Raw genomic sequence first — 26,347 nt, forward strand, 5'->3', positions numbered from 1 at the left:
ACTGATGACGTTGGAGAAAGGAAATAAACATGGCGTCCGGACAGCAATGGGTGTTGGTGGAAATGGTGCAAGCATTTTATGAGGTAAGAATCCCTTCTTTACAACTTTGTCAGGTAGAAACATTTTCTGATGTTTCCCAGTAGATTCCTTATGTGTTTAGCTCCACATTGGGTTTTTTTTTTGTTTTGTTTTTTTAATTTTGTGCTGGGCTGTTAATTGAAAACTTCTCTGTCGGGAAGTATCCCTACCTTGTGAAAGGTTGTTTGACAGATTCGAAGAAAAGCGCCTGTCGAACGTAAACTGTTCACGCAAAAAACAGTCAAAATGAAGAAGCAAAGTCCCAAGGAAGTTAGCAGTTCCTTGAAAACCCTTAGCTTATGGCATCCCATCAGAAATTGAAAGTCCAATGCACATGAATGCAAAGTGACGTCATTTGGCCTAGGAAGAGCGACGTTATGGATATCTTAAGTGTGGATTGGAAGAATGTTATTGTGGATATCTGAAATGTTGTTTTTGACTAGGGGGGATTGAAATACCGATATCTGCAATGTATATCCAGTCTAGCTATTAAATGTTAAGACGGCTAGCCATATTAGCTTTGTCTGTAGCTCTACTCAAAAGTAGAGAATAGTATCGAAACCGATTCACGAATTGCAGCGTTGAAGCCAAGATTGATAGTAAAGGTAATATTATTATTCATTGATGTCTTGTAATTCTGATTGACTATATAGAGGGCGTGAAGATTGACGAGTTCAAAACATGCACTACAGAACTGTACCGATATACATTTAAAGATGTATTAGTTGTTAAAAAATTGTGCAGCTGATATTTTACGTAAACGTCATGTTGTATGTTACCAGTTCTGTAGCCTGAGACCAGACCAGAATTTCTCATGTATAGAGCTGTTGCAGAAAGTTTGCCACTTGTCTGCTTCAGTTATCATAAAGGCAAGCAATTTTCAAACGTGAAATGTGTTTCTTATGTTCTCTCTGAAAATGCGTATTAAGTAACCAGAACTCCACTCAATAACATGTGAGTTATGTATTGGGCAGCATTTGTTTGATTTAGTGGCAATATTTGATTATGTTCATACAATACATACAGTCATGGCCAAAAACATTGGCACCCCTGCACTTCTGTCAGATTATGCACCACTTCTCCCAGAAAATTGTTAAAATTATAAATGCTTTGGTATTCGCATGTTTATTTCTTTTGTTTGCATTGGAACAACACACAAAAGCAGAGAAAAAAAAACAAATCTGATATCATTCTACACAGAACTCCAAAAATGGACTGGACAAAATTGTTGGCACCTCTTCAAAATTGTAAGAAATCATTGTATTTCAAGCATGTGATGCTCCTTTAATTTGAAATTAAACTCACCTGTGGCAAGTAACAGGTGCTGGCAATATAGAAATCACATGTATGTCTGTGTGTACCACACTGAGCATGGAGAAAAGTAAGAAGAACAAAGAATTGTCAGGGGATTTGAGAACCACAATTGTGGAAAAGCATGGACAATCTCAAGGCTACAAGTCCATCTCCAGAGATCTAAATGTTCCTATGTCCACTGTGCGCAACATCATCAAGAAGTTTACAGCCCATGGCACTGTAGCTGACCTCCCTAGATGTGGACAGAAGAGAAAAATTGATGAAAGATTGCAATAAAGGGTTCTTCGAATGGTGGATAAAGAACCGCAATCCACTTCCAAACACATTCAAGCTGACCTGCAGACACAGGGTACAACAGTGTCCGCTTACACTATCCGTCGCCATCTGAATGAAAAGGGACGCAATGGTAGGAGACCCAGGAGAACCCCACTGCTAACACAGAGACATAAAAAAGCCAGACTGGAGTTTGCCAAAACTTACCTGAGGAAGCCAAAATCCTTCTGGGAGAATGTCCTGTGAACAGATGAGACCAAAGTAGAGCTTTTTGGTAAAGCACATCATTGTACTGTTTACAGAAAACAAAATGAGGCCTTCAAAGAAAAGAACATGGTCCCTACGGTCAAACATGGTGGAGGTTCACAGATGTTCTGGGGTTGCTTTGTTGCTTCTGGCACCGGATGCCTTGACTGTGTGCATGGCATCATGAAATCTGAAGACTACTAAAGAATTTTGGGGCACAATGTAGGGCCCATTCTCAGAAAGCTGGGTCTCCGCCAGAGGTCATGAGTCTTCCAGCAGGACAATGACCCAAAGTATACTTCAAAAAGCACCCAGAAATGGCTTGAGACAAAATGCTGGAGAGTTCTGAAGTGGCCAGCAATGAGTCCAGATCTAAATCCCATAGAACACCTGTGGAGAGATCTCAAAACAGCATTTGGGAAAAGGCACCCTTCAAATCTGAGAGACCTGGAGCAGGTGGCAAAAGAAGAGTGGTCCAACATTCCAGTAGAGAGGTGTAAGAAACTCATTGATGGTTACAGGAAGTGATTGATTTCAGTTATTTTTTTCCAAAGGGTGTGCTACCAAATATTAAGTTGAGGGTGCCAATAATTTTGTCCAGTCCATTTTTGGAGTTCTGTGAAGAATGATTTCAGATTTGGCTTTTTTTTAATCTGCTTTTTTGTGTTGTTCCAATGCAAACAAAAGAAACGTGAACACCAAAGCATTTGTATTTTGAAAATTTTTCTGGGAGAAGTGGTGCATGATCTGACAGAAGTGCAGGGGTGCCAATATTTTTGGCCATGACTGTATTAGACTCTTTGTCCTGGACTTTGTTCCATCATTGTCCCTTGTACTGTCGCTCAGCCAAGAAGTAACTGAACAAATTTAACAAATGAATTTGTAGAATGAGACCAGATGATGGAATTACTGCAGAATGTGAATGCACTGTGCATTCTTTTTATTTTGCTGGATGCAGAAAAGTTATCTCTGAGTTAAGATTCTGGAACTGCGCCTTTGATTCTGTTCCCATGATGTCAAGTCCAAGCGAAGTCTCTCGACTGGTCAACTCTCTTAATCTGGTGCATTGTGCGTGAGAAGACTGCAAAGAAACGACGACAGTATTAGTTGTGGTCAACTTGAAATTTAATATTGAAGTCCAGTGGTTACTTTCTACGTCATGATATTATAAACCGTCCCTGCAAAAAGATCACATGGCCCTAAAAGACAACTGGGGGTAAAAAATAAAAGTAAATTTTACTGATGTCAAGACATGTTGGTTTGGTTTATATAGAACAATGTTGCCCATAGATTACCACAATTCCATGGGGAGATTCTCACTCATTCAGCAATCTGACAGCAAAATAATCATCATGTCCTTGTATTTCTCAGGCTCCTGCTTATCACCTGATTCTGGAGGGGATCCTTATACTGTGGATCATCAGACTTCTGTTCTCTAAGACCTACAAACTTCATGAAACCTATAAACTGACAGAGAAGGTAAACTCAGCACAGCAGTGGAAAAAAAAATAATGAGAAGAATGTTTGTGTTTATGTGTCACCAAACAGCTGTCTTGTGGTTCCATGTTACAGGAAAAGGAGGACCTGATTGAGGAGTGGCAGCCAGAGGCTCTTGTTCCCCCTGTTTCCAAAGATCATCCCTCCATCAACTATGATGTTGTTACAGGGTAAAACACAAAGGATACCTCTCTGCTTTACTTATTCCTTTTAAATACTGGGTGAAGCTAAATCTCCATAAGAGCCAAGACTACATCAAAGTATGCCCACAGACAATTCACAGAAGTGTTCTCCATCATCCTACCTAGGATGCAACATAATAAAATTCAATATGAGATTACCCTGTAATGCAATAGAATCAGAATCAGAATCAGAATCAGAATCAGAAAAAGCTTTATTGCCAAGTACGATTTTACACATACGAGGAATTTGTTGTGGTGAAATTGGTGTATGACCCATCTACTAAAATAAGAGCACAAAATATAACAATTTAAATATATATACACAAGTCCGTTTTTTGTTGTTTGTTATTTTCCGGAAACACAGTCTGTTTTTTCAGAAAGAAGTCCAAGTTGAGCGTTAATGTAACGCATTGAGTTGTATTTATATCAATGTGACAAAATGAGTCCGAGGTGGAATGTGAAGAGTGTCGTGGGGGTTCTGGGCCTTGTTGATAAGGCTGACAGCAGACGGGAAAAAACTGTTCTTGTGGCGTGAGGTTGTGGTCCTGATGGACCGCAGCCTCCTGCCAGAGGGGAGTGACTCAAAGAGTTTGTGTCCGGGGTGAGAGGGATCAGCCACAATCTTTTCTGCACGCCTCAGGGTCCTGGAGGCGTACAGGTCCTGAAGAGATGGGAGATTGCAGCCAATCACGTTCTCTGCAGACCGAATGACACGCTGCAGTCTGCCCTTGTCCTTGGCGGTGGCAGCAGCGTACCAGATGGTGATGGAGGAGGTGAGGATGGACTCAATGTAGTACATCCTCTGCTGTGCTTTCTTGATGAGGGAGCTGATGTTCGGTTCCCACTTGAGGTCATGGGAGATGATAGTTCCCAGAAAGCGGAAAGACTCCACAGTGTCAATAGTGGAGTCACAGAGGGTGATGGGGACAGGTGAGGCTGAGTTCTTCCTGTTGTCCACAACCATCTCCACTGTCTTTAGAGCATTGAGCTCCAGGTTGTTCTGGTTGCACCAGGTCACCAGATGGTCAACCTCCCACCTGTAGGTGGACTCGTCGCCATCAGAGATGAGTCCGATGAGGGTGGTGTCGTCCGCAAACTTCAGGAGTTTAACAGACTGGTGACTGGAGGTGCAGCTGTTTGTGTACAGGGAGAAGAGCAGAGGAGAAAGAACACAGCCCTGGGGGGATCCGGTGCTGATGGACTTTATGTCGGAGACGTGTTTCCCCAGCTTCACGCACTGTTTCCTGTCAGACAGGAAGTCTGCAATCCACCTGCAAGTGGAGTCAGGCACGCTCAGCTGGGAGAGCTTCTCCTGGAGCAGAGTTGGGATGATGGTGTTGAAGGCAGAGCTGAAATCCACAAACAGGATTCTAGCGTAGGTTCCTGCGGAGTCCAGGTGCTGGAGGATGAAGTGGAGGGCCAAGTTGACTGCATTGTCTACAGACCTGTTGGCTCTGTAGGCAAACTGCAGGGGGTCCAGGAGAGGGTCGGTGATGTCTCTGAGGTGTGAGAGCACAAGGCGCTCAAAGGACTTCATGACCACAGAGGTCAGGGCGACGGGTCTGAAGTCATTAAGTCCTGTAGTCCTTGGCTTCTTGGGAACAGGGATGATGGTTGAAGACTTGAAGCAGGCTGGCACATGACATGTCTCCAATGAGGTGTTAAAAATGTCTGTGAACACTGGAGACAGCTGATCAGCACAGTGCTTCAAGGCAGATGGGGAGACAGAATCCGGTCCAGCTGCTTTCCAGGGGTTCTGTCTCCTGAAGAGTCTGTTGACGTCCCTTTCATGGATGTAAAGAGTCGTCACTGAGGTGGGTGGGGAGGGGGGGGCCTTTAAGGTGGGCATTGGTGGAGGTGACTGGAGCTGGAGCTGTTCGGAGGTGTCGTGGGGGATGGTTGCTGGACTGTTCCTTTGTCTTTCAAAGCGGCAGTAGAACTGGTTCAGGTCGTTGGCTAGGCGTCGATCGTTGATGGAGTGGGGGGCTTTAGGCTTGTAGTTTGTGATCTGCCTGAGCCCTTTCCAGACAGACGCAGAGTCATTAGCTGAGAACTGGTGTTGGGGCTTCTCAGAGTACAGCCGTTTAGCCTCTTTCACCGCCTTGCTAAACTTGTACTTCGACTCTTTGTATCTGCCTTTGTCCCCACTCCTGAAGGCCTCTTTCTTTGCCAACCTTAGCTGCCTGAGTTGGGCTGTGAACCAGGGTTTGTCATTGTTGTAACTCACCCTGGTGCATGATGGAACACAGCAGTCCTCACAGAAGCTGATGTAGGACGTCACAGCCTCCGTGTACTCATCCAGACTGTTGGTAGCAGTCCTGAACACATCCCAGTCAGTAGAGTCCAAACATGCCTGGAGATCCTCCACAGCCTCGCTGGTCCACCTCCTTGATGTCCTCACTACAGGTTTGCAGAGCTTTAGTTTCTGCCTGTACGCAGGAATCAGGTGGACCATGACGTGGTCAGAGTGGCCCAGTGCAGCACGGGGGATGGCGTGATAAGCATCCCTGACTGTGGTGTAACAGTGATCCAGAATGTTCTCCTCTCTGGTCGGGAATTTGATAAACTGTCTGTATTTAGGGAGTTCGTGCGTGAGGTTACCTTTGTTGAAGTCGCCAAGGACAATAACTAAGGAGTCCGGGTTGGTCCGCTCCACACGCAGTATCTGGTCAGCGAGCATACGCTGTGTGTCCTGCACGTTGGCCTGCGGCGGGATGTAAACAGCAACCAGAATGAATGAAGCGAACTCACGGGGTGAATAAAAAGGCTTACAGTTAATGGTGAAAGATTCCAGGTCAGGAGAACAGTGCTGCTGGATCACTGTCATGTCGTTGCACCAACCACTGTTGATGTAGAAACAGATTCCTCCACCTTTAGTTTTGCCGGAAAGTTCCATGTCTCTGTCCGCGCGGTGGAGTTGGAAGCCAGCCAGCTGCAGTGCAGAGTCCAGTATTAATCCACAGAGCCACGTCTCGATGAAGCACAAAACCGCAGATGAAGAAAAGTCCCTGTTTTTACTCAACAGCAGTTGCAATTCCTCCCGTTTGTTGGGCAGAGAACGCACATTAGAGAGAAATATTCCCGGTAACGCTGTGTGTAGTCCGCGCTGGCGAAGGCGCACGAGCGCGCCGGCCCGTTTTCCTTTCCTCCGGCGTTTCACTGCGTGAGCAAGGGTGAGCGCACCTTTGACCAGTATATCCAAAATTTCCACTGTTGAGAGCAGAAATTTAGGAAATAAATCCTCTGGTGTTGCTCCCCTGATGTTCATGAGCTCTTCTCTGGTGAAAGAGGTCCGGGTACCGTCACAAAAAACAGGTTTAAAACACAAAACAAAACAAAACAACGCGCACCAACACACCGAGGCAGCCGTCCACAGCGCCATCTTGATCTTAATCTTATCTGAATGGTTCAAAACTGAATTTATATTGGCAATTTGAGAACGATATCAAGTGTCACTAAATAAATAAATTTAAATGTTGAAGAAAAAAAACTCTAAAATAGATATGATCAATTTGTAAAATTGTCTTAACTGATCTAATTTACTGGTAGTCCCCACACCCCTTGACACATTGTCATAAATATAAATGGGGTGAACAAAATAATAGAAACACCTGTCAGTATTACAAAATACAGCTCAACATCACCAAAGACAACAGCCTCCAAACTGTGCAGCTGATAGCTGTTGCTGGAGGCATTATGTTTTTGGGTTGTCCATATGTCTATAAGAACGAACAAATGCCTGTCTGTTTCATTCTTATGAATGCAACATCTCAGAGAAGGAATTTCATTCCATCAGGTACAAACCTCCACTTGGACTCAAGGATAAACTAATTAGATGTTGGTGGTCAAAGGTCAAGGTCACTGTGACACTGATCTTGGGTGCCCACATTGAAACTGTGGTGATTGTATAGATCTTCTGTGCTGCTGGGTTGAATATATCAATGAAGCATTCGCATTTTACAATTTTTATCTTCTTTGTAGCAACATCCATAATTCAAGCATTGTAGTCCACCACAAGCTAATTGGTTTTGCTGATATTGAGCTTCAGGGGAAAGTCTTCACTGCATATATAGCAGGGGTATTCAATTAAAAGTCACTGAGGTCCAGTTATTAAAATTTCCTCCAAGTAAAAGGTCCGAACTGAAGTCCAGCTTGTGTCTTATAGCCTTCCCCTATGTCCACATTTTCATATGGTTTCAATAATATTTTTTGTCAGTTTTCAATGGAGCTGACTAGCTAGCTCTTTTACCATAAATAAGAGTACTCCCAGGCAAATAAATTTAAGGCCTTTATTTCAGATTAAAGAAAGCAGAAATAAAATAAATAAAAAAAGTGCAAACAGAGGTGAATAGCTCTTTTTCTCTTAAATTAAAGAGGTCCCAACCCTAAAGAATTGAAGGCCTACTTTTCAAGTAAGGAAAAAAAAAAAAGTCAGCATCTTCAGAAAACAATAAATAAAAAGTGGCTCTTACCATTTGTCATCTGGTGGCACGGTGGAACAGTGGCAACACTGGTCCCGGGTTCGATTCTCGCTGCGGGCACCGGGGGTGTGTCCTCCACCATGCCTTCGGTGCCTGCTGCAAGAAAGAGGGCCTTTCTGTGTGGAGTTTGCATGTTCTCACCGTGTTCACCTGGGTATCCTCCGTAAAAATATACCCCCACTAAAAACATGCAAGAAGATCACCACCTGGTTTGGCTGCCCACCGCTCCTGGTCTGCCGCGGAGGAGGGACGACCAGGATGGGTGAAATGCGGAAGACAAATTTCACTTCGTGTGCAGTGCGTGCATGTGCATGTGTGTGACAAATAAAGGGGAATGTCTCCCCCCGATTCTTATCTGCTGATATTTCTGATTTTCTGGTTGCTGTTGAAGCTGACATCGGGATTTATTTGATTTTTTTCACACGTCTTTTCGTTTTCCCTCAAATAATGTCTCAGCAACAGCATTTAAGCACTCCTTCACAACTGTCCCATCACTAAAAGTTCTTTGCCTCAAAATCCACGATAACTTTGGTAAACATTTGTTTGCACATTACTGGGCTGTAAATGTTCCGTGATGAGTCTGCATCAACTGTCCTTCTTTTGGGGCAAGCCATGCTGTCACCGCTATCTGTCCTTCTCTGCTCTGGTGCGCTGGCCATGCAGGGTAAAAAAACGATTTGATTGGCTCAACTGAGTGAAGCTATTGTCGTATTAACTGGAGTAGCAGTGCCTGCTGTCTATAGCCGTGACCATCAGAAAAAATGCTCTATGAAAATGATCTATTCTCGTGAATTTATCACAAATTGGTCACGGGTCTGGACAGAACCATCACTCAGCCCAGGTCCGGACGAGGTCCGCTATTTGGTGCTGCCTGATATATAGTATGAGTCTGGACTGGCATCTGTGTAAATTGCAACTTGACTGGTTGGTGGAAGCATACAACCATGAGGCGATAATAGTAGTTTAGTTTTCCAAGGTCAAGAGTAAACTTAAATGTTTAGTTTTTTGTGTTTTTTACAGTACTTTGTAACTCAGTTGTCTGTGCAGATTTGTTTCGAACAGAACAGAAAATGTAACATTGGCAACAATAAAAGAATGTTGCTTCTAGCATGTTTTATGTGCCAGTTAGTGGATGTTAAAACCTCAGTGGACTTAGTTGAGAACCAGCGGCTGCCTGGAAATTAGGAAAAAAAAAAAAGAAAATTGCACAATTGTGGTGGAAAACGACCAAAAATGCACAATGCTGGTATGGTCATTATACAATCTCAACTCTATACACTGTTGCAGTGTGTGTTAAATACGCTTGTTTTCTTTTACAGACCTCCTAGCCATAAAATCATAATCAACGGCAAAGAGTGCATTAACTTTGCATCATTCAACTTCCTGGGTCTCCTTGACCATGAACGGATTAAGGTCAGTATTTATTATTCAAGCTATTGCTAAAAATGTCTTCATTTTGACAGTGATCAGTGTATGAGTGCAACTCTGAATAAATTCTCATTACAGCAAAAAGCTTTGGCATCATTGAAGAAATATGGTGTTGGCACATGTGGTCCAAGAGGCTTCTATGGAACATTTGGTGAGTGAAAAAATCTTCACTGCTATTCATCTTATGTTAACATGCCATGGTCTGATATCCAGATAATTCAATAGACTGTAGTAATACGCAGTAGCCCTTAACCATTTGCTTCTAAAGGTTTGCTCAAATTTGGATAATCTGATTCCAAAATCTGGGATGCAACCTAGGTAGAGGTAAGATGGGACCAGCTGGTGGCAGCCACCTATGCCGACAGTAATAGACCTGTTTCATGCTGTTTAAGTCTTGTCTCACAGTTTTTCTTCCCTACATAGAGCCATCTGTGGTGCACTGCAAGTTTTACTGCTCCTCAACAAAATCAGATATAATACACATTTTTAACACAACGTTGCCATGAAATGTTGAATCAGTTCATAAAGTTAAGAAACAGAGCTGCTGTTGCAAATATTTGTTAAGAGCCGTTTGACAAGGCTGAAAGGTACAGGTTCAGAGTTATATTACCACCAATAAAGTCATGTTTTGACCTGAAAAACTAAGGTTTCTGTTTAAGGGGGACCAGCTACAGTATTCATCAGTTTTTTTCACAGTCTTTTAATGTATCATTCACTACATCTTTATTTTGGACTTCAAATAAATTAAATTAAATAAACCCGCTACACACAAACAATCATCAAACCTTGTAGAAACAGTTGGATGCTTATTTATGCAAACTCCAAGGAGATGCACAGAAGAAGGAGTTCACTAGGGTTAGTTTTGTTGGAGCCGTCTTTCAAGGAAACGTGTCTTAAAGGTACCCCCAATGATTTCTCTTGCAAAGCCACATTTATATGCTGCTGTGCTGGTGAAAGGCATGGCCAGGGACATTATGTTCGGATCTACTTGTATGTATGCGATATCTCAGGAACGCATGGAGGGAATTTCTTCAAATTTGGCAGAAATGTTCACTTCGACTCAAAGATGAACCAATGAGATTTTGGTGGTCAAAGGTCAAGGTCACAGTGACCTATGTCCTATTCATTTGAATGCAATATTGCAGGAATGACATGACGGAATTTCTTCAAATTTTGCACAGATTTTCATTTGGACTCAAGGATGATCTGATTAGATTTTGGTGGTCAATGGTTAACGTCATTGTGACCTCAAGGCTGGCGCATTCTCATGAATGTAATATCTCTGGGAATTTCATCACATCTGGCTTAAACATCCATTTGGACTCAAGGATGAAATTATTTAGAACATTGTAGTCAAAGGTCACAGTGACTGTGAAAATGTTTTTGGGAGTCACTAGAGAATTCATACTAATAAACAAAATTTCACACAAATGTCTAACTCAAGAGTGAACTGATTAGATTTGGGTGGTCAAAGGTCACTGTGACCACATGAATTACATTTTTTGCTTTAACTCAAGAATCAATATGCTAACACAAATGTCTCATAGGATAAAATTAAGTGATGAATGATGTGAAGTGATTACATCCAAATGTCACAAGTCAACAAACACTTTACTGGCCATTGTTCAACACAATAACTCAAGAACAGAATCGGAGATTGCGACCATTTCTCTCATCTGGCTGGATACTGAATTGGTGGCACTAATCTTGGGTGCCCACCTTTAAAACTGTGGTGATTGTATAGGTACTGCTGGGTTGTCTGAAGCATCCATGGTTTTCAATTTGTGGCTTCTTGGCAACAACATCTGTATTTGAACCGTTGTAGTCCACTACAATCTGAAACATGTTTCTCATTGGAAATTATTCAATAGCATCATACATGTCAATATAGTGACAACCTCCATTTCACGATCAAGTATACCTAATACTCTTTATAGACAGACATGGATGTGAACTGCAACTTGGCTGCTTCGTGGAGGTATACAATCACAAAATTGTAATTCTAGTTTTGAATGGTTGAGACCTGTGTCACCAATGTGCATGTACATGACATAGAAACAAAACAGAGACTGGCTTATGAAAATACAGCTCCATAGCACTGTTAGTGGTAAAAATTCCACAGGAGACCTTTAGGGCACAGTGGTTGTTAAGCTACAGTTGTTGGGATAATAAACATTTTTAAAATGGCTGTCTTTACACCCACCATTACAAAGGTTTTCCTTATATACTCCTTGAATCAGGTTAAGTTTTGCATTGCAAGAAGCCAGTATATTCCCTTCAAGTGTGAATATGTTCTGTCATTGTCCATACAAATTAACGGTGAAGTCTGGTGAAACTAATTAGTTTCAGCTGCTTTTTTGTTTCCCTTGCTCAGATGTGCACTTGGAGCTGGAGAGTCGTCTGGCAAAATTCATGAAAACAGAAGAAGCCATCATCTATTCGTATGGCTTTGCAACCATTGCTAGTGCAATCCCTGCCTACTCCAAGAGAGGGGACATCATCTTTGTGTAAGTACTGTCTCTGCTAAAGTGCCTTGAGCAATATTAAACCAGGATTCAACGATAATAATTAAAAAACACGTTATAAAATCACTGTCAATCAGGCTCAGTTCAGCACAGAAAAACACATCGACCATGTATTCCCTAGTTTTGTGTTTTTAATTTTCTGTTGTGTCCTTGGTTGTGTGTTCAGGGATGAAGCAGCCTGCTTCTCCATTCAGAAGGGTCTTCAAGCATCTCGCAGCTTCATCAAATATTTCAAACACAATGATATGGTAGATCTGGAGAGATTGCTCAAAGAGCAGGAGCTGGAGGACCAGAGGGTTCGTATAGGATCGTTTAGTATGAGAAAAGAAAAACTGGGGGAGTGCTCTGTAATTTCGTGCTTGTAAATGTAACCCACAGTGTTTGAACTGCTAATTGTATTTGTATAATGGTCTTTTCACTTAGTTGTTATAATGAATGTTGTATGTGTTACTTTCTCTCTTGTCAAAGTTTTGTATACTAACACACTTTGTTTCTGTTGCAGAATCCTCGCAAAGCTCGAGTGACTCGGAAGTTCATTGTAGTGGAGGGGTTGTACATCAACACTGCAGACATCTGTCCTCTCCCTGAACTGGTAAATAGAAAAATAATGGACCTCAAAGCTAGCTAATTATTCTCCACAAAAAACCCGCTCTCCTTGATTCATAAACTGGCCAGTTGTATTTGCTGTCAAGGAGCCTGATTGTCATTCACATCCACGTCTTTCAGGTGCCGGGTAACAATCGGCACATAGGACTAAAAAATACCTGCATAATTCCATCTCAGTTTCAAATCATGGACATGTCAGTGTTTCAACCACAAATGGTTTTACTCCGGTAAAAGACAGTATTCATTATTTGTTGTTTCCATTGAGCATTGTCAGCATTAAACTCAACAGTCATTTCTGAGACAACAGTTTCCATTATTGAGAGCTGTAACTGCTTTTTTTTTCTTTCTTTTTGTAAAATGTCATGGTTTTGCTGACCTGAACATGACTTACTTCAAAATGACAATAGAGAATGTTGTGCTGTCAATGATTATTTGTTATGTAACACCTTCAAACTGTCATGTAGCCTTTGCCAGAAGCAGACATACAGTGGTGAAAAAAAGTTTTCAGACACCCTTAAAATTTTACATAATATTTACTCTCAAATATTATCATGAAATATTTGTGGAAAAATCTTTTTTGTGTTTCAAAAGGTGTGGCTGCATTAGACAGACACAAACAAATACAAATGATATTTTTTTTTGTTTATTGTTTACAAGAAAAACTAACAAAACTAAATTCTTGACAGTTTCAATATATCAGTTCTCAACATTGTCGGTATCAAAGTCAACAAATAACAGAGAATGTGTTCAAAACTGAAGAAAAAATAAATAAACCATCACATCATCAAATTAATATTTAGTAGTCTTGCCATTAGCACGCAGTAGAGCTCTAATCCTGGCTGGCATGTTCCCCATGAGTCTTTCACACTGTTGAGGGGTAATCTTGTCCCATTCTTCTTGAATTACTGCTTTTAATTCTTCTAAATTCTTTGGTTTACGCTTGGAAACAGACCTTTTGATAATCCACCACAGATTTTCAGTGGGGCTCATGTCCGGGGACTGAGCTGGCCACTCTAAGACCTGGATACTGTGCTCCTGCAGCCATGTTCTACTGGCCCTGGATGTGTGGCAAGGGGCATATCTCGTTGAAACATCCAGTTTTGACCTCGACGGAACAGTGCACGTGCAGAAGGGAACATGTGGGTTTCGAGAATGGCACAATACTTGGCAGAGTTGTGTGCCATCACAGACAGTGAGATGAACAACACCAGCAGCACTCATGCATCCCCACACCATAATACTGCCTCCACCATGCTTGACAGTAGGTACTGTACATGCTGGAGATAATGCTTCGCTTGGCCTTCTGCGTATCCTCACATTAGCAGGAGGAAGATAAAGCTGGAAACTGGACTCATCTGACCACAGAATCTTCTTCCAGTCACTTCTTCCAGTGACTGTCCTCTTCTTGTGTGCTTGGACCCAAGAACACTGGGCTAACCTCTGTCTCTCATTGATCAGGGGCTTCTTGACAGCCTCGTAGGACCTTAAGCCATGATCTAAAAGTCGGCCACGTACAGTGCGGGTGGAACACTGGACACCAGTTTGGTTTGACCGCTGCTGAAGCTCCTGTGATGTCATTCAGCGGTTTTCCCTGCACATGCAGATCAGTATGCGGTCATTTTTTGCTGAAGCCCTTGGACGCCCAGACCTTGGTTTGTCTTCCAAGCTGTTGGTTTGTCTGTATTTCTGCAGAGTGTATCCAAATGCTGAAGGACTGCATCTGCACTTCCTGGCTATCTGGCGGCAGCTATACCCTTCCTGGCTGAGAAAGCGTGTTTCCTGCGTTAGGTTCCTTGTTTTAGCCATTTTTGTCTCTGAAGAACTTTCAAATGTGCTGGCTTTATATAGACATGAAGCACGGCAACAAAAACTGTGTCTTTTTATAAAAAGCACGACCTCCATTAGTGGATCACTGGTACCAAAAAGACCCAATACTCAAACTTTCTTTTGTATTTTTATGGAACCAATCAATTTTTAGTTTTAATTGCTTTTTTAGGATTTGTTTAGTATTTTGGCTGTGACTGTACTAAAAGAAATTGCACTTGAAGACCTAAGAGTGCATGGGGTGTCCAAAAACTTTTTTCCACCACTGTAAATGGTAGTCTAAATGCAAGAAACTGCTGTTGTTTAATTAACGTTGACAACTTTGAGCTATGTTGTTCTATCTTACAAACAGTTTACACTTTGTAAAGCCAAAGTTTGAAATGGTAAATATGCCTCTGTCCTTTTTGGAGTTATTTTAGACTTAGATATCCCCCTTGCCACATTAAGTAATTATGTATTTGCCGCTGTTACTCCAGACATTCAGGTGTCCATTACAGTTCATCATAACTGCAAAAACAGCTTCACATGTTAACAATCAGCCAGGAGCCTCTCTATAGTGAGAGTTCAAGACAAATGATGTGCAGCACACACCACCACAGTGTTGATGACTGAACTGCTGTTAAGTTACTCACAAACACAGAATATGTACTGTGTCTAATATAGCATGATTACTCTTGGGCTGTCATAATTCTAGATGTCTCTACTCTATTGGTCATTTGTTGTGTTTGTGTAACCTCCAGGTGAAGCTGAAGTACAAGTACAAGGTGCGGATCTTTCTGGAGGAGAGCATGTCTTTCGGTGTACTAGGAGAACATGGCAGAGGAGTCACAGAACACTTTGGGGTCAATGTGAGCACACTCAACTTTAAATAAAGTATTACTGTGTCTTGGCATAGTGAAAGGTCAAGCAGCTGATTAAAAATGTTCTGAGTAACACTGACTTATTTGTTTGGAGCTCTGCTGTAGTTGTATCAGTAGACCAATATCTGCACTCAAAAACCTAATAATGAAACATTTTTTTTTTTAACCCAATGTCATTATCTTTTTATGTTTTTTTTATGTTTAACTTTCTTTTTTATTGATGCTAGTCTCTTAGCCTCATGCCTACACTTACACCTATGCCTGCAATCCTAGTTAAATTAATTGTTTCCAGTAATGATTTATTGTAAGATTGTTACTAATAAATTCATTTTCATGAAATTTTTCAATAAACCGTAAAAGACATGATGTGCAATTAGGATTCAAAGTACACTTGGTCAGGCTGTCAAATCTGAAAACATTTTGGGCACATTTGTGTCCATTGTGTTTGTGTGTCTCGTGTGTGTAATAATAACATGGCACCTTTTCTGCACCATGCAGATCGATGACATCGACCTAATAAGTGCTAACATGGAGAATGCTGTGGCCTCCATTGGAGGTTTCTGCTGCGGACGCTCGTTTGTCATTGACCACCAGGTAAATACAATGAGAATTTTATTGACACATGAATAAATGACTGTAAAGGTGTCTGCTCATTAGGGATGAAGAAAGTTTTGATTAAATTGGTAATCAAGCTGACTGTATCACTGCTCCACATAAAGCTTTGGTACAGTCTGAGAGTTTCTATCCACAAATGGTACAAACCCACTGCATTATCACCAGACATTTTGACTTTTCAGAGTAGGCCAAGCGCAAGTGTACCTAATAACATTAGTGCTGGTTCCTTCTCATTTAGATGAGCCACTAAGTCATGATTCAATTCAGTTTTATTTGTATAGTGCCAAATCACAACCAAAGTTGTCTCAGGACACTTTCCATATAGAGCTGGTACAGGCCTCTTGTATCTACAGAGACCCAAAAATTCCCTCATGAGCAAGCACTTGGCAACAGTAGCAAGGAAAAACTTCCTTTTAACAGGCAGAAACCTCAGGCAGAGCCAGGCTCTGGGTGGGTGGCCATCTGTCTCGACCGGTTGGATGAGAGAGGGAGAGCAAGAGAGAGAGAGAGTGAGACAGACAGACAGAGAGAGACAGACAGACAGAAATGCAATCACAGTAACAATGACTGGATATAATAACAGTAGTAGCAGTTGCAGTGGATGTCAGGCAGGGCCATGGCAGGAGACATAGCTGTAATCCACAATCCAGGTTCAGCCACTATAAATGGGAAACCTGCGAGACGACAAAGCACAGAGTCTCTGGGGAAGAAGCTAAGCTTAGTAACACGTCATGGTAGGACATGAAAATGTGCAGATTGAGAGGGAGAGAAGGACAGAGGAGCTCGATGTATCTTTGGAGGTCCCCTGACAGTCTAATGCTATAGCAGCATAACTAGGGGCTGGTCCAGAGCTAGCTCGAGCCAGCCCTAACTATAAGCTTTATCAAAAAGGAAAGTTTCAAGCCTACTCTTAAATGTAGAGACAGTGTCTGCCTCCCGGACAAAGACTGGAAGATGATTCCACAGGAGAGGAGCTTGATAGCTAAATGCTCTGGCTCCTGTTCTGCTTTTGGAGACTTTAGGAACCGCAGTGTTCGAGTGAGGTAATAAGGTACTATGAGCTCTTAAAGATAAGAAGGTGCCTGGCCATTTATGGCTTTGTAAGGAGGAGAATTTTAAATTCTATTCTAAATTTTACAGGGAGCCAGTACAGAGCAGCTAACATCGGAGAAATATGATCTCTCTTCCTCATTTTTGTCAGAACACATGCTGCAGCGTTCTGGAGCAACTGGAGATTATTCAGCAACGAATTCGGTCAGCCTGATAGTAAGGAATTGCAATAATCCGGCCTGGAAGTTACGAATGCATGGACTAGTTTTTCTGCATCATTTTGAGACAAAATATGCCTGATTTTTGTAATGTTACATAGGTGAAAAAAGGCAGTCCTTGAAATTTGTTTTACATTAGTGATGCACGATATGAAAAATTTCAACCGATATCGATGACCGAGAATTTCCTGCGTTTCATGGCCGATACTGATACCAATAACCGATAAGTTCATATTTTTATATTTAATATAATCTTCATATAATCTGCAGTTTGTGCGTCCAGGAGAATAACAAATCTAGAATGCAGTGATCATATCACGCAAATATTTGTGGTCATTTGCTGTAAATAACAATAACAGCAGCAAAGACACTCATGGGCCAAACATTTTCCATATGAAATGAATAAATCAAGTGCACTAACATATCAAATCATTACACAAAACAAAAAAGTGCATCCCTCGAAAATTGTTCTCAAACGCCTGTTGAATGGGGGCATCCACACTCTGTGTTGTTGTTTTAGCTAGGGATGAGCGAGTACACCACTATCTGTATCTGCATCTGTATCTGTTCAACCATCTAAATCAGGCATGTCCAAACTATTCCACAAAGGGCCGTGTGGCTACAGGTTTTACCTCCAACCAATCCAGAGCACGAAGTCTGACCAATCAGCTCTCTGAAGACTGAGATCAGCTGATGAAATGAGTCAAGTCTGGTGTGCTGCTGAAGTGGTCTGTCAGACTGTTTATCTGTGTGAACTTGGTGATTCATGCAAACATCCAGCGATGGCTAACAGGGAAATAATATGTCAGCCTTGTTCACTGTATTCTTCTCAAAAGCATAGCGTTCAGTATGAGCAAAGTTTTCCAACTGACTTTATATCACCAGCCAAACTAAGAGCAAGCAGACGGTATTAAAAAAAAAAAAAAAAAAAAAAACACGACCGGAGTGGAGGCAGTGACCGACGCGACACGAGCGGTTTTCGGCTCTGTCTTGTCAAATGCACCGCGTACGTTACGAAACAAGTTCACCGAGTAACTTTAAATATCATGCAAACCGACGTAGAGGCGAGCTGAAGAAAACCTGAGGAGTACTGAAGGGCGGGCGCTGTGTGTGACTGGCCAATCACAGAGCGTGAATACAGTCAGTTACCCAATGAGGATTCTCCTTCAGCACGAGTATGGATATTGACGAGTTTTGCTCGTACTCATCAAAAATGTTTTATCCGTAGTTTTAGCCTTAGCACCGCTAGCTGCTACCGCGGCTGCTTCGTATTCTTTCAAAACCGCTTCGCAATAAGATTTGTCGTGGGCCAGGCTTGGGTCCTGTCAGTAAGGCACGATAGATGACGCAACCAGCACGTCATGGCCTATTTTGGGGCTCCTCGGCTTGCGAACAGTTTCCCTAATTTAATAAATTTATCGACCTTTTTATCGGATCCATTAAAAATGACGTAATTTCTCCCCTAATCGGCCAATATTTTATCTGTGCGATAAATATCGTGCACCCCTATTTTACATGGGAGTGAAAGGACATGTCCTGATCAAAGATAACTCCCAGATTCTTTACAGTGGTGCTGGATAGTGTTGTCTGGTTCGCGAACGATTTGTTCAAAAGAACGAATCTTTTAAGTGAACGTACTGAACCAGATCACTTCCTCAAGTGATTCGTTCGTTTCTCAGTTCAGTTGAACTGTCAGCAGTCAGAATTACCTGACAGTTCAACTGAACTGAGAAAGTGAACTGAGAAAGTGTACTGTCAGCAGGCCGCGCTGCTGACAGTTCAACTGAACTGAGAAACGAACGAATCACTGGAGGACACAACACCGGCGCTGCTGACAGTTCAACTGAACTGAGAAACGAACGAATCACTTGAGGGAGGGACCGCGCGCGCCGATGCATGAATCTATGGCAAGCCGTTCCTGCCAGAAATACGCCACATTCAGTCACGTTTCAACTTCATTACGGCGTAAAAACGCAGTTTTTTCAGATTTTACGCCATTTTTTACGCCGTAATGCGCAAAAAGAACGCCGTTTTGTACGCCGTAATGAAGTTGAAACGCGACTGAATGTGGCGTATTTCTGGCAGGAACGGCTTGCCATATGAATCACTCAGTGAACTACACTCTCCTGAATCATTTGCCTCTGAGGGATACACTTTCATGGCGACCGTTGTTCCCCGTTGTTTTAACAGATTTAGTTTCCAGATAAACAAACGCTGGCAGTAATGAGGAGCGACGGAGGGAGATAGGGGTGTGTTGTGTTCAAGTGTACCTCGGAGAAAACTAACTTTTTTTTAAACTCTGCTAAATTTGCCACCGCAACAACAGTACAGTAGGACACAGCATGTAACAAATAGTGTATAAAACCCGCAGTTTGAGAAAACGCGTGACTGTCTGATCATCTCATTGCGACAATTTGCGAGGGAACGGTGCATATTCAGTGTGGATCCTTCACTGAATGTACTGTGGGGTATACGTTCGGTGAACGGATCACTCACTGAGCCCAATTTGCCGAGTAGACCAGTTAAATAGCATACCATAGTATAGGACACTTAAAACATCATGATTTATAATATAGTTATATATAGTTTTATATTTACAAATGTGTTTGTCAAAGCAACACAGTCACAACACTCTCGTCTCCCGGTCCTGGAAGCTGTGAACTGAGCTGAAACTTAAACCGTTCAGCCGTATATCAGTTCAGGAGTCGCAGGCTCCTCCTGCCAAGCACTGAATGATTCGGTGATTCAGTGAACGAATCTTTTGAATGAATCTTTCTGGTGAACTGATTCTAGTGATTCAGTACATCTAAAAGAACTGGCGTGCCCATCACTAGTGCTGGAGCCAGCGCAATGCCATCTATAACTGCCATTTCATCTGAAAGTGAGTTTGTACGATGTTTAGGACCTAGTACTATAACTTCAGTTTTGTCCGAGTTTAGCATCAGAAAATTGCAGGTCATCCAGGTCTTTATGTCCTGAAGACATGCTTGTAGTCTAGTTAACTGCTAGTGTGATGTCACCTGTGTTTGACAAGTCATAATGTAAGAAAGTTTATTGCAGTATTGAACGATTGAGAAAATACATGTGTAGCGGTTGCAGATTCATGGCATGGCTTGTTTCTTATTTTGTTGTCAGTAGTTGACAATTCCATCACACGCTATTGTGAATCAATGTTCACAGTTAAAATGTTGATGTTGAGTTGTCGTAATACACATAAATTATGCTACTACTTGTCGTAATGGTTTGTTCCTCAGCTGTTTTATTAAATTACTTCAGCAACTGTTTTTCTCCAGGGACATCTATAATTTATTGCACATAACTTTGACTTCATTCCTCATATTTTCCCAGGATAATATCAAGAATTTTGGTTTGTTACTTTTAATGTGGTACCACAGTAAATTAGTCTTATGCAAGGAGTGGCCTCAAGCCTTTAAAGAAGTATTTTTTTTTTTAGCAGACAGCCCCACCTCTAAAGCCAAAACAACAAGGGAATATCTTCAAACCTTTTCAGACAGATGTTCACTGACACTCCCTGTGAAATTGTGCAAATGAAATAAAGCTGATAAAGACTTATGCAGGGGAAATCACATGTAATTAGAAAAGTTTTATTTTCTACTTTGACAATGTGAAGGTATTGTTTTTTTCACTCTGATCAGTGTAAAAATATTAATCCTAATGACATCCACTGTGATTAAGTAAACAGTAACAAAAGTCTGTGTTTTGTAGCGACTGTCGGGCCAGGGCTACTGTTTCTCTGCCTCCCTGCCTCCCATGCTAGCTGCTGCTGCCATAGAGGCCCTCAACATCATGGAGGAGGATCCTGGTACAGACTCTATCTTTAACTTCTTTCTCCTCTATGCACCTTTTCATCTTTGGGGCATTTATTTTCCTTCTATGTAAAAGCAGTCTTTATTTGAGACAAGCTGTTATTGGAGGGCAGCCTTTCCATTTTTAAGTCACACTGATTACAATATTAACTTTGTATGAAGTATTTCTCTTTTCAGGTCTGCTCCCAATCACCTATCTGTCTTCATCTGTTTTGCAGATATTTTCACTGTTCTGAGGGAAAAGTGCAAACATGTTTACAAGGCTTTACAGGGGTAAATTCAGTTTTCTCTGCGATTACAGTTTATCACTGTGGGGTGCATAAAGACCTCTATTTATGTGTGAATTCAACTAAATGTTTAAATTTGATTGTTGCTGGTTTAGGGGGTTCACTCTTTTCATTAGTACCTTGTACTGGAGGTAAAGGTAATCTCTATAAACAGACATCAGCGTATGAATGCAGAATCTGTTTGTTTTGTTTGGTATCAGAAACATTTTGCTTTCCATTTGTAGGCTGTTTGTTGTCTTAGTAGTATTGACCAATCACAGGCTTTAGTTGCATACAGGTAAACAGTCTGTGTGAAGAACAGAGGAGGCGTAATGCATGGGCTGAATTGCAATCTCAGAGCCGAAATGTTGAGTTATTGTCAAGTTTGAAAGTCAGTGTGCTAATTAGACTGTGAGTAATGACCAGTGCATGGAAGACAATGTCTCGGCCAGGATATCTCTTATTCAGATATCCGCTGGCTACACTGGAAGTCTTTAAACATTAGATCTTGCCAGTGCCAGGACTGGGGAAAAAGGTGGATAACGTTGTGGTCCAATCTCTCCAGGGGCCGTCTGCATACAAGCTTATGGACATCTTGGATGTTCCTGAAGTAAAGATCAAGAGTACGGGTAAAGCCAGTGAGACAGTCCACATATTGCTGGAGGGTTGTAAATGCCGAGATAAATCACATGTATTAATATCTTCAAGAATAAAAGATAAGATAAAAGATTCTTACAGAGCAAGAAAAGGGCTTCATTGTAACTCTCCACTAGCTTTTTTGCTACATCGTTATTTCGACTAGGCATACACAGTAAGTGAACCTCCACACGGGTTAGAGCTTCCCAATGAAGGTTATTGCTGGCAGGAGAAAATTAAAGCAGGTGGCAGCTGCGTCTGTAGCAGAGGAAAAACTGTCTACACCATATCCAGGCCAGCAAACAGGGAGTTAACAGAATGAATAGGTGGAGTTCATATTTTTGCTGTCAGTGTTATATCATGGCATCATTTTTATTTAGCCTGATAATCCATGTATGACAGAACTCCAGGACTGAAGTTAGTTGGAGAACCGTTTGCCCCAGCTCTTCACTTACAGCTGGAGAGAAGTTCGGCCTACAGAGACTCTGACATGCAGCTGCTCCGCACCATTGTAGATTATGTAAGTCCTCTGTTCCGACTGACTACATCAAACCCAAGAACATTATACTCAAAGTTTCTTTCTTTCTTTCTTTTCTTTCTTTCTTCTCATCTGAAATCTCTCTCATCTGAAAAAAAAAAATAAAAAACATAAAGTTCTGAAACTGTTCATGAGTCCAGGTGTAGCCTAACAATATCAAGATTAAACTCTTTTGATCATTTTTATAAGGCTTTTCAGCTTTGTTACGTATTCATGCCATAAAGGTTACAAGTAGAATGGGAAAATCATTTGTTCTATAGTTTTTCATCTTTGTTTTTTGTTTGTTTTTTCAACTTTACTGCAGTTTTTGATCAAATGGTTACATATACAGTTATAAAGTGTGACAAAAATTGTAATGTCTAATAAGGTCGTGTTTACATTTTTTTATGTGTCAGTGTTTGGAAAGGCACGTGGCTCTGACCCTCGCTCGTTACCTGGAAAAAGAAGAGCGTTTCCTCCCCCCACCCAGGTAAGGTGCTCTCCCTGACTGTGTACTTGAAAAAAAGTGTATTATTGTGTTGAGTGTCCTCCAGTACTTTCTTACGTATGTGTCTCACTTTACCACTGTAGAACACTAATCCTGAACCCTCAGCCCTGTATCACACACATGATCTCCATTCAACTTATTATGTGACTTCTAAAAACAATTGCTGCGCCAGAAATGATTTAGTTGTGTTGTGGTTAATAAGAGAAACATAACCTTTATATATACATTAACTAAAGTGCAGTGTGTGTATCAAAGTCAGATATATCTTATTTCTCTGTTCCATAGAACTCCATTGTTGTCCATAAACTATTAAAAACACATCACATGCCACACTGTTGCACTGAGTGACATGTTCCTTCATTACCATGAACACACACAGTAGGTTATTTTATTTATATATGTAGGTTTATTTTATTATTTATTACCAGAAATACTACAGTACCAGATGTGGTTTAATCTCACGCTGAAAATAGCCCCCAACAAATGCACTATTTATGCTCCTGTTTGAGTAATGTTTGTTGAAAACTACAATGATCAGCTGTTTTAGGAAATTACTGAACCTTATTTAAAAATGAAACTGTGCTTAAATTTGTGAGACATTGTTAACGATTTACGTCTTCAGTGGGAACCAGCAGGCTTTGAACTGAGTGCCACAGACAGGGTCGGGAATTTGGATAGTATTGAGAGATGGACTAACACTGTTTTTAACACTTGATTTTATGACAGTAAGAAAAATAGTGAAGAGATTTCTTCAAGGGGGTAGTCAGTATTTCTTTTATATTCGCAATTGATTTTGATTAATTTACAGAGATGTATTTTCAAATTGAGATTAAATTATTGTGTCAGTTCAGCATGTTTACATCTACTGGAAAAGTTAAAGGACCAAAGGGCAGAGGGAATAGAGAGGTGTAAATGAATGTAAGTATCAGTATGAGAAGAGATGCTGGTAATTCTGCAGTAATAGAATTAAATATGCATTACCCTTGGCACATACACATTTGCACATTTTTCTAATATAATTATGGCTGTTAACTTTATGCTATTGTATACCTTTCTACTTTTTACCTTTTTTAAGTATTTTATCCCTCATTCCAACTGTGTGTTGAGGAACTTGCACTGTAACAAAACAATTTCCCTGTGGGCATCAATAAAGTTTTTCTGAATCTAAATCTGAAGGGAAAACATGAGAACACACACACACACACACACACACACACACACACACACACAAAACATGTGTTAATGCAAAACATGTACACATCAGTGAGATTGTTACTATGGAATTAAGTGTCCAAATTTGTAAGAGAGTCATTTTTGTAGATGACAATAGCCTTAACACTGCTCTTTTGTGTCTGATTGCTCCACCTGTGTGTCCTCAGTATCAGAGTAGTAGTCACCATTGACCAGACGGAGGAGGACATCCAGACGGCCGTGTCGTGTATCAAAGCGGCAGCTTCAGCAGTCCTCAAATGATGATGTAATGTTTGTCAATGCTGAAACTAAGCAGACATCACTGGCTTTAGTAATGGACTGAATCAGACATCAGCTGGATGGGAACACTTTTATCCACAGGATGTGAACCCTGTACACTGAACATGCTATGAGGATCTTTACTTATTAACACACATTATATTTCCTAATCTTGGTTTTGTTTGTTTGTTAAAATTATTTGGGTTGCTCTCATTTATTGTGTGTCAGAATCATACCTCATGTACTACCTGTTGTGTATTGTCATGAATGGAATCTTGGGCCATCAGCAAGACTGTTAGCAGTGGCTTCCTGCTGTAAACAATAATTGTCCCCAGTCACTAATAAACAAAAACTGCAGTGAGTGTAACTAGACTTCATTTCCACAGACCAAATCACTTGTTGCTTTTTGTATATTGAACAAAGAGAAGACCTTGTGCTCTTTGTTTTTTAATATGTCTGTAGTCTATGAGCATATTAACTGTACACAAGGGTTGTGATTATAAGTGCCACTGGTTATTTTATGACAAATACTGAGGTTTACAGCTGGATTTTTGTTCTTTGCTCATCAGATGGTGTTTCTTCTGTTCTATTAGATGTCATTGCATTTCTGATCACTTACTTATCAAATTTAAATTGTGTGTGTTTGTGTGTGTGTGTGTGTGTGTGTGTGTGTGTGTGTGTGTTTTCTTTCTTTTTTGTGGGGAATGATCTTGTATCTGTTTTGGGTTAAGATGATTTATACTTTTTTTTTCTTTTTTCTTTTTCTTTTCTTTTTTTTTTTTTTTTTTTTTTTTAGCTCCACAACCGTTTGCAGTCAAGCCCACCAACCAGAAAGCCAACTGAATTTTTTGAACTGTTGTATTTCCACAACATGTGCTGAGTGTTGATGTAGAAGCAGAAATATTATGACTAAATAGGCTGTTAAAGACTGTGGAAGCCCATAGGGTACTATATTTAAATAGTAATGTCAATTTGAAAATGAAAATTTAGTTCCACAATAGCATTGTAGTGTCCCATGTATGTTATTTGAATAACGATTTAAATAAAAATGCATTAACACACTTTGCAGTACTTTTCAGTATGGAAATGTTAATTCAAATCACAGTTAAGATAACTTTATTGATCCCATGCTGGGAATATTAAGTTGTTACAGACAGCAACAATAGCAAGAATAAAAAGGAGACACAGAAAAAGAGCAAATGGACAATAAAAGGTGATGTAAAAAAATCAACCATATATACAGTGCTGTGCAAAAGTTTAAGGTGGGTGTGGAAAAAATGTTGTAAAAATGTTTTTTTTAAATGTGTTAATAGTTACATCAATACATCTTCTGATTTCGAAGGGAGATAAGCTGGATGTGTTTTTCATCTGCTGCACTAAGTCTCCTTGGCCGACCACTACATCAACGATCCTTTGCCCATTTCTTTGTGCTTCTTCAAAAGAGCTTGAATAGCACATCTTAAAACCCCAGTCTGCTTTGAAATCTTTGTGAGAGACCTTGCTGATGCAGTATAACTACCTTGTGTCTTGTTGCTGTGCTCAGTAAGTACCTGATGTTAGTTTGATAAAATTTCTGTATAGTACTGTGCAAATGTTTTAGGCAGGTGTGAAAAATGCTGTAAACAAAAAAATGGTTTCAAAAATATAAATAATTGTTTATTTTTATCAATTTACAAAATGCAAAGTGAGCAAACAAAAGAAAAATCTAAATCAAATCAGTATTTGGTGTTACTACCCTTTGCCTTCAAGCCAGCATCAATTCTTATAGGTACAGTTGCACAAAGTCAGGGTATGTGTATGATCAACCAATTATGCCAAACAGGTGCTAATGATCATCAATTTCACATGTAAGTGGAAACACAGTCAGTAACTGAAACAGAACCATCTGTGTAGGAGGCTTAAAACTGGGTGAGGAACAGCCAAATT

General features: G+C 40.8%; 1 protein-coding gene across 4 annotated transcripts; it reads left to right on the top strand.

Annotated features, from left to right (window-relative positions):
* On the top strand, positions 1–25,482 carry sptlc1 (serine palmitoyltransferase, long chain base subunit 1). 4 transcript variants are annotated; one of them, XM_076757788.1, is made up of 15 exons: positions 1–83; positions 3,283–3,390; positions 3,484–3,578; positions 9,391–9,484; positions 9,578–9,650; positions 11,874–12,006; positions 12,191–12,320; positions 12,527–12,616; positions 15,195–15,302; positions 15,813–15,908; positions 20,924–21,020; positions 21,243–21,297; positions 22,329–22,446; positions 22,860–22,933; positions 24,331–25,482. In XM_076757788.1, exons 1-15 carry the CDS (start codon positions 30–32, stop codon positions 24,422–24,424), a joined length of 1,419 nt encoding a protein of 472 aa, XP_076613903.1. In that variant the 5' UTR covers positions 1–29; the 3' UTR covers positions 24,425–25,482. The 4 variants fall into 4 exon arrangements, with proteins under 4 accessions (XP_076613903.1, XP_076613906.1, XP_076613907.1 ...); XM_076757791.1 differs by lacking the exons at positions 22,860–22,933; positions 24,331–25,482 and adding an exon at positions 21,856–21,919; XM_076757792.1 differs by lacking the exons at positions 22,860–22,933; positions 24,331–25,482 and adding an exon at positions 21,856–21,913.
* The last annotated feature ends 865 nt before the right edge of the window (positions 25,483–26,347 follow it).

Source organism: Chaetodon auriga, chromosome 19 (assembly GCF_051107435.1).
Source record: "Chaetodon auriga isolate fChaAug3 chromosome 19, fChaAug3.hap1, whole genome shotgun sequence".
Lineage (NCBI taxonomy): Eukaryota > Metazoa > Chordata > Actinopteri > Chaetodontiformes > Chaetodontidae > Chaetodon > Chaetodon auriga.

Excerpts from the sequence above, each read along its gene's own strand:
- sptlc1 (XM_076757788.1), top strand. The coding sequence starts at position 30 with ATGGCGTCCGGACAGCAATGGGTGTTGGTGGAAATGGTGCAAGCATTT. Across the intron at positions 9,485-9,577 it reads TTGACCATGAACGGATTAAG|CAAAAAGCTTTGGCATCATT; the intron begins GTCAGTATTTAT and ends TTCTCATTACAG. Across the intron at positions 9,651-11,873 it reads AGGCTTCTATGGAACATTTG|ATGTGCACTTGGAGCTGGAG; the intron begins GTGAGTGAAAAA and ends TCCCTTGCTCAG.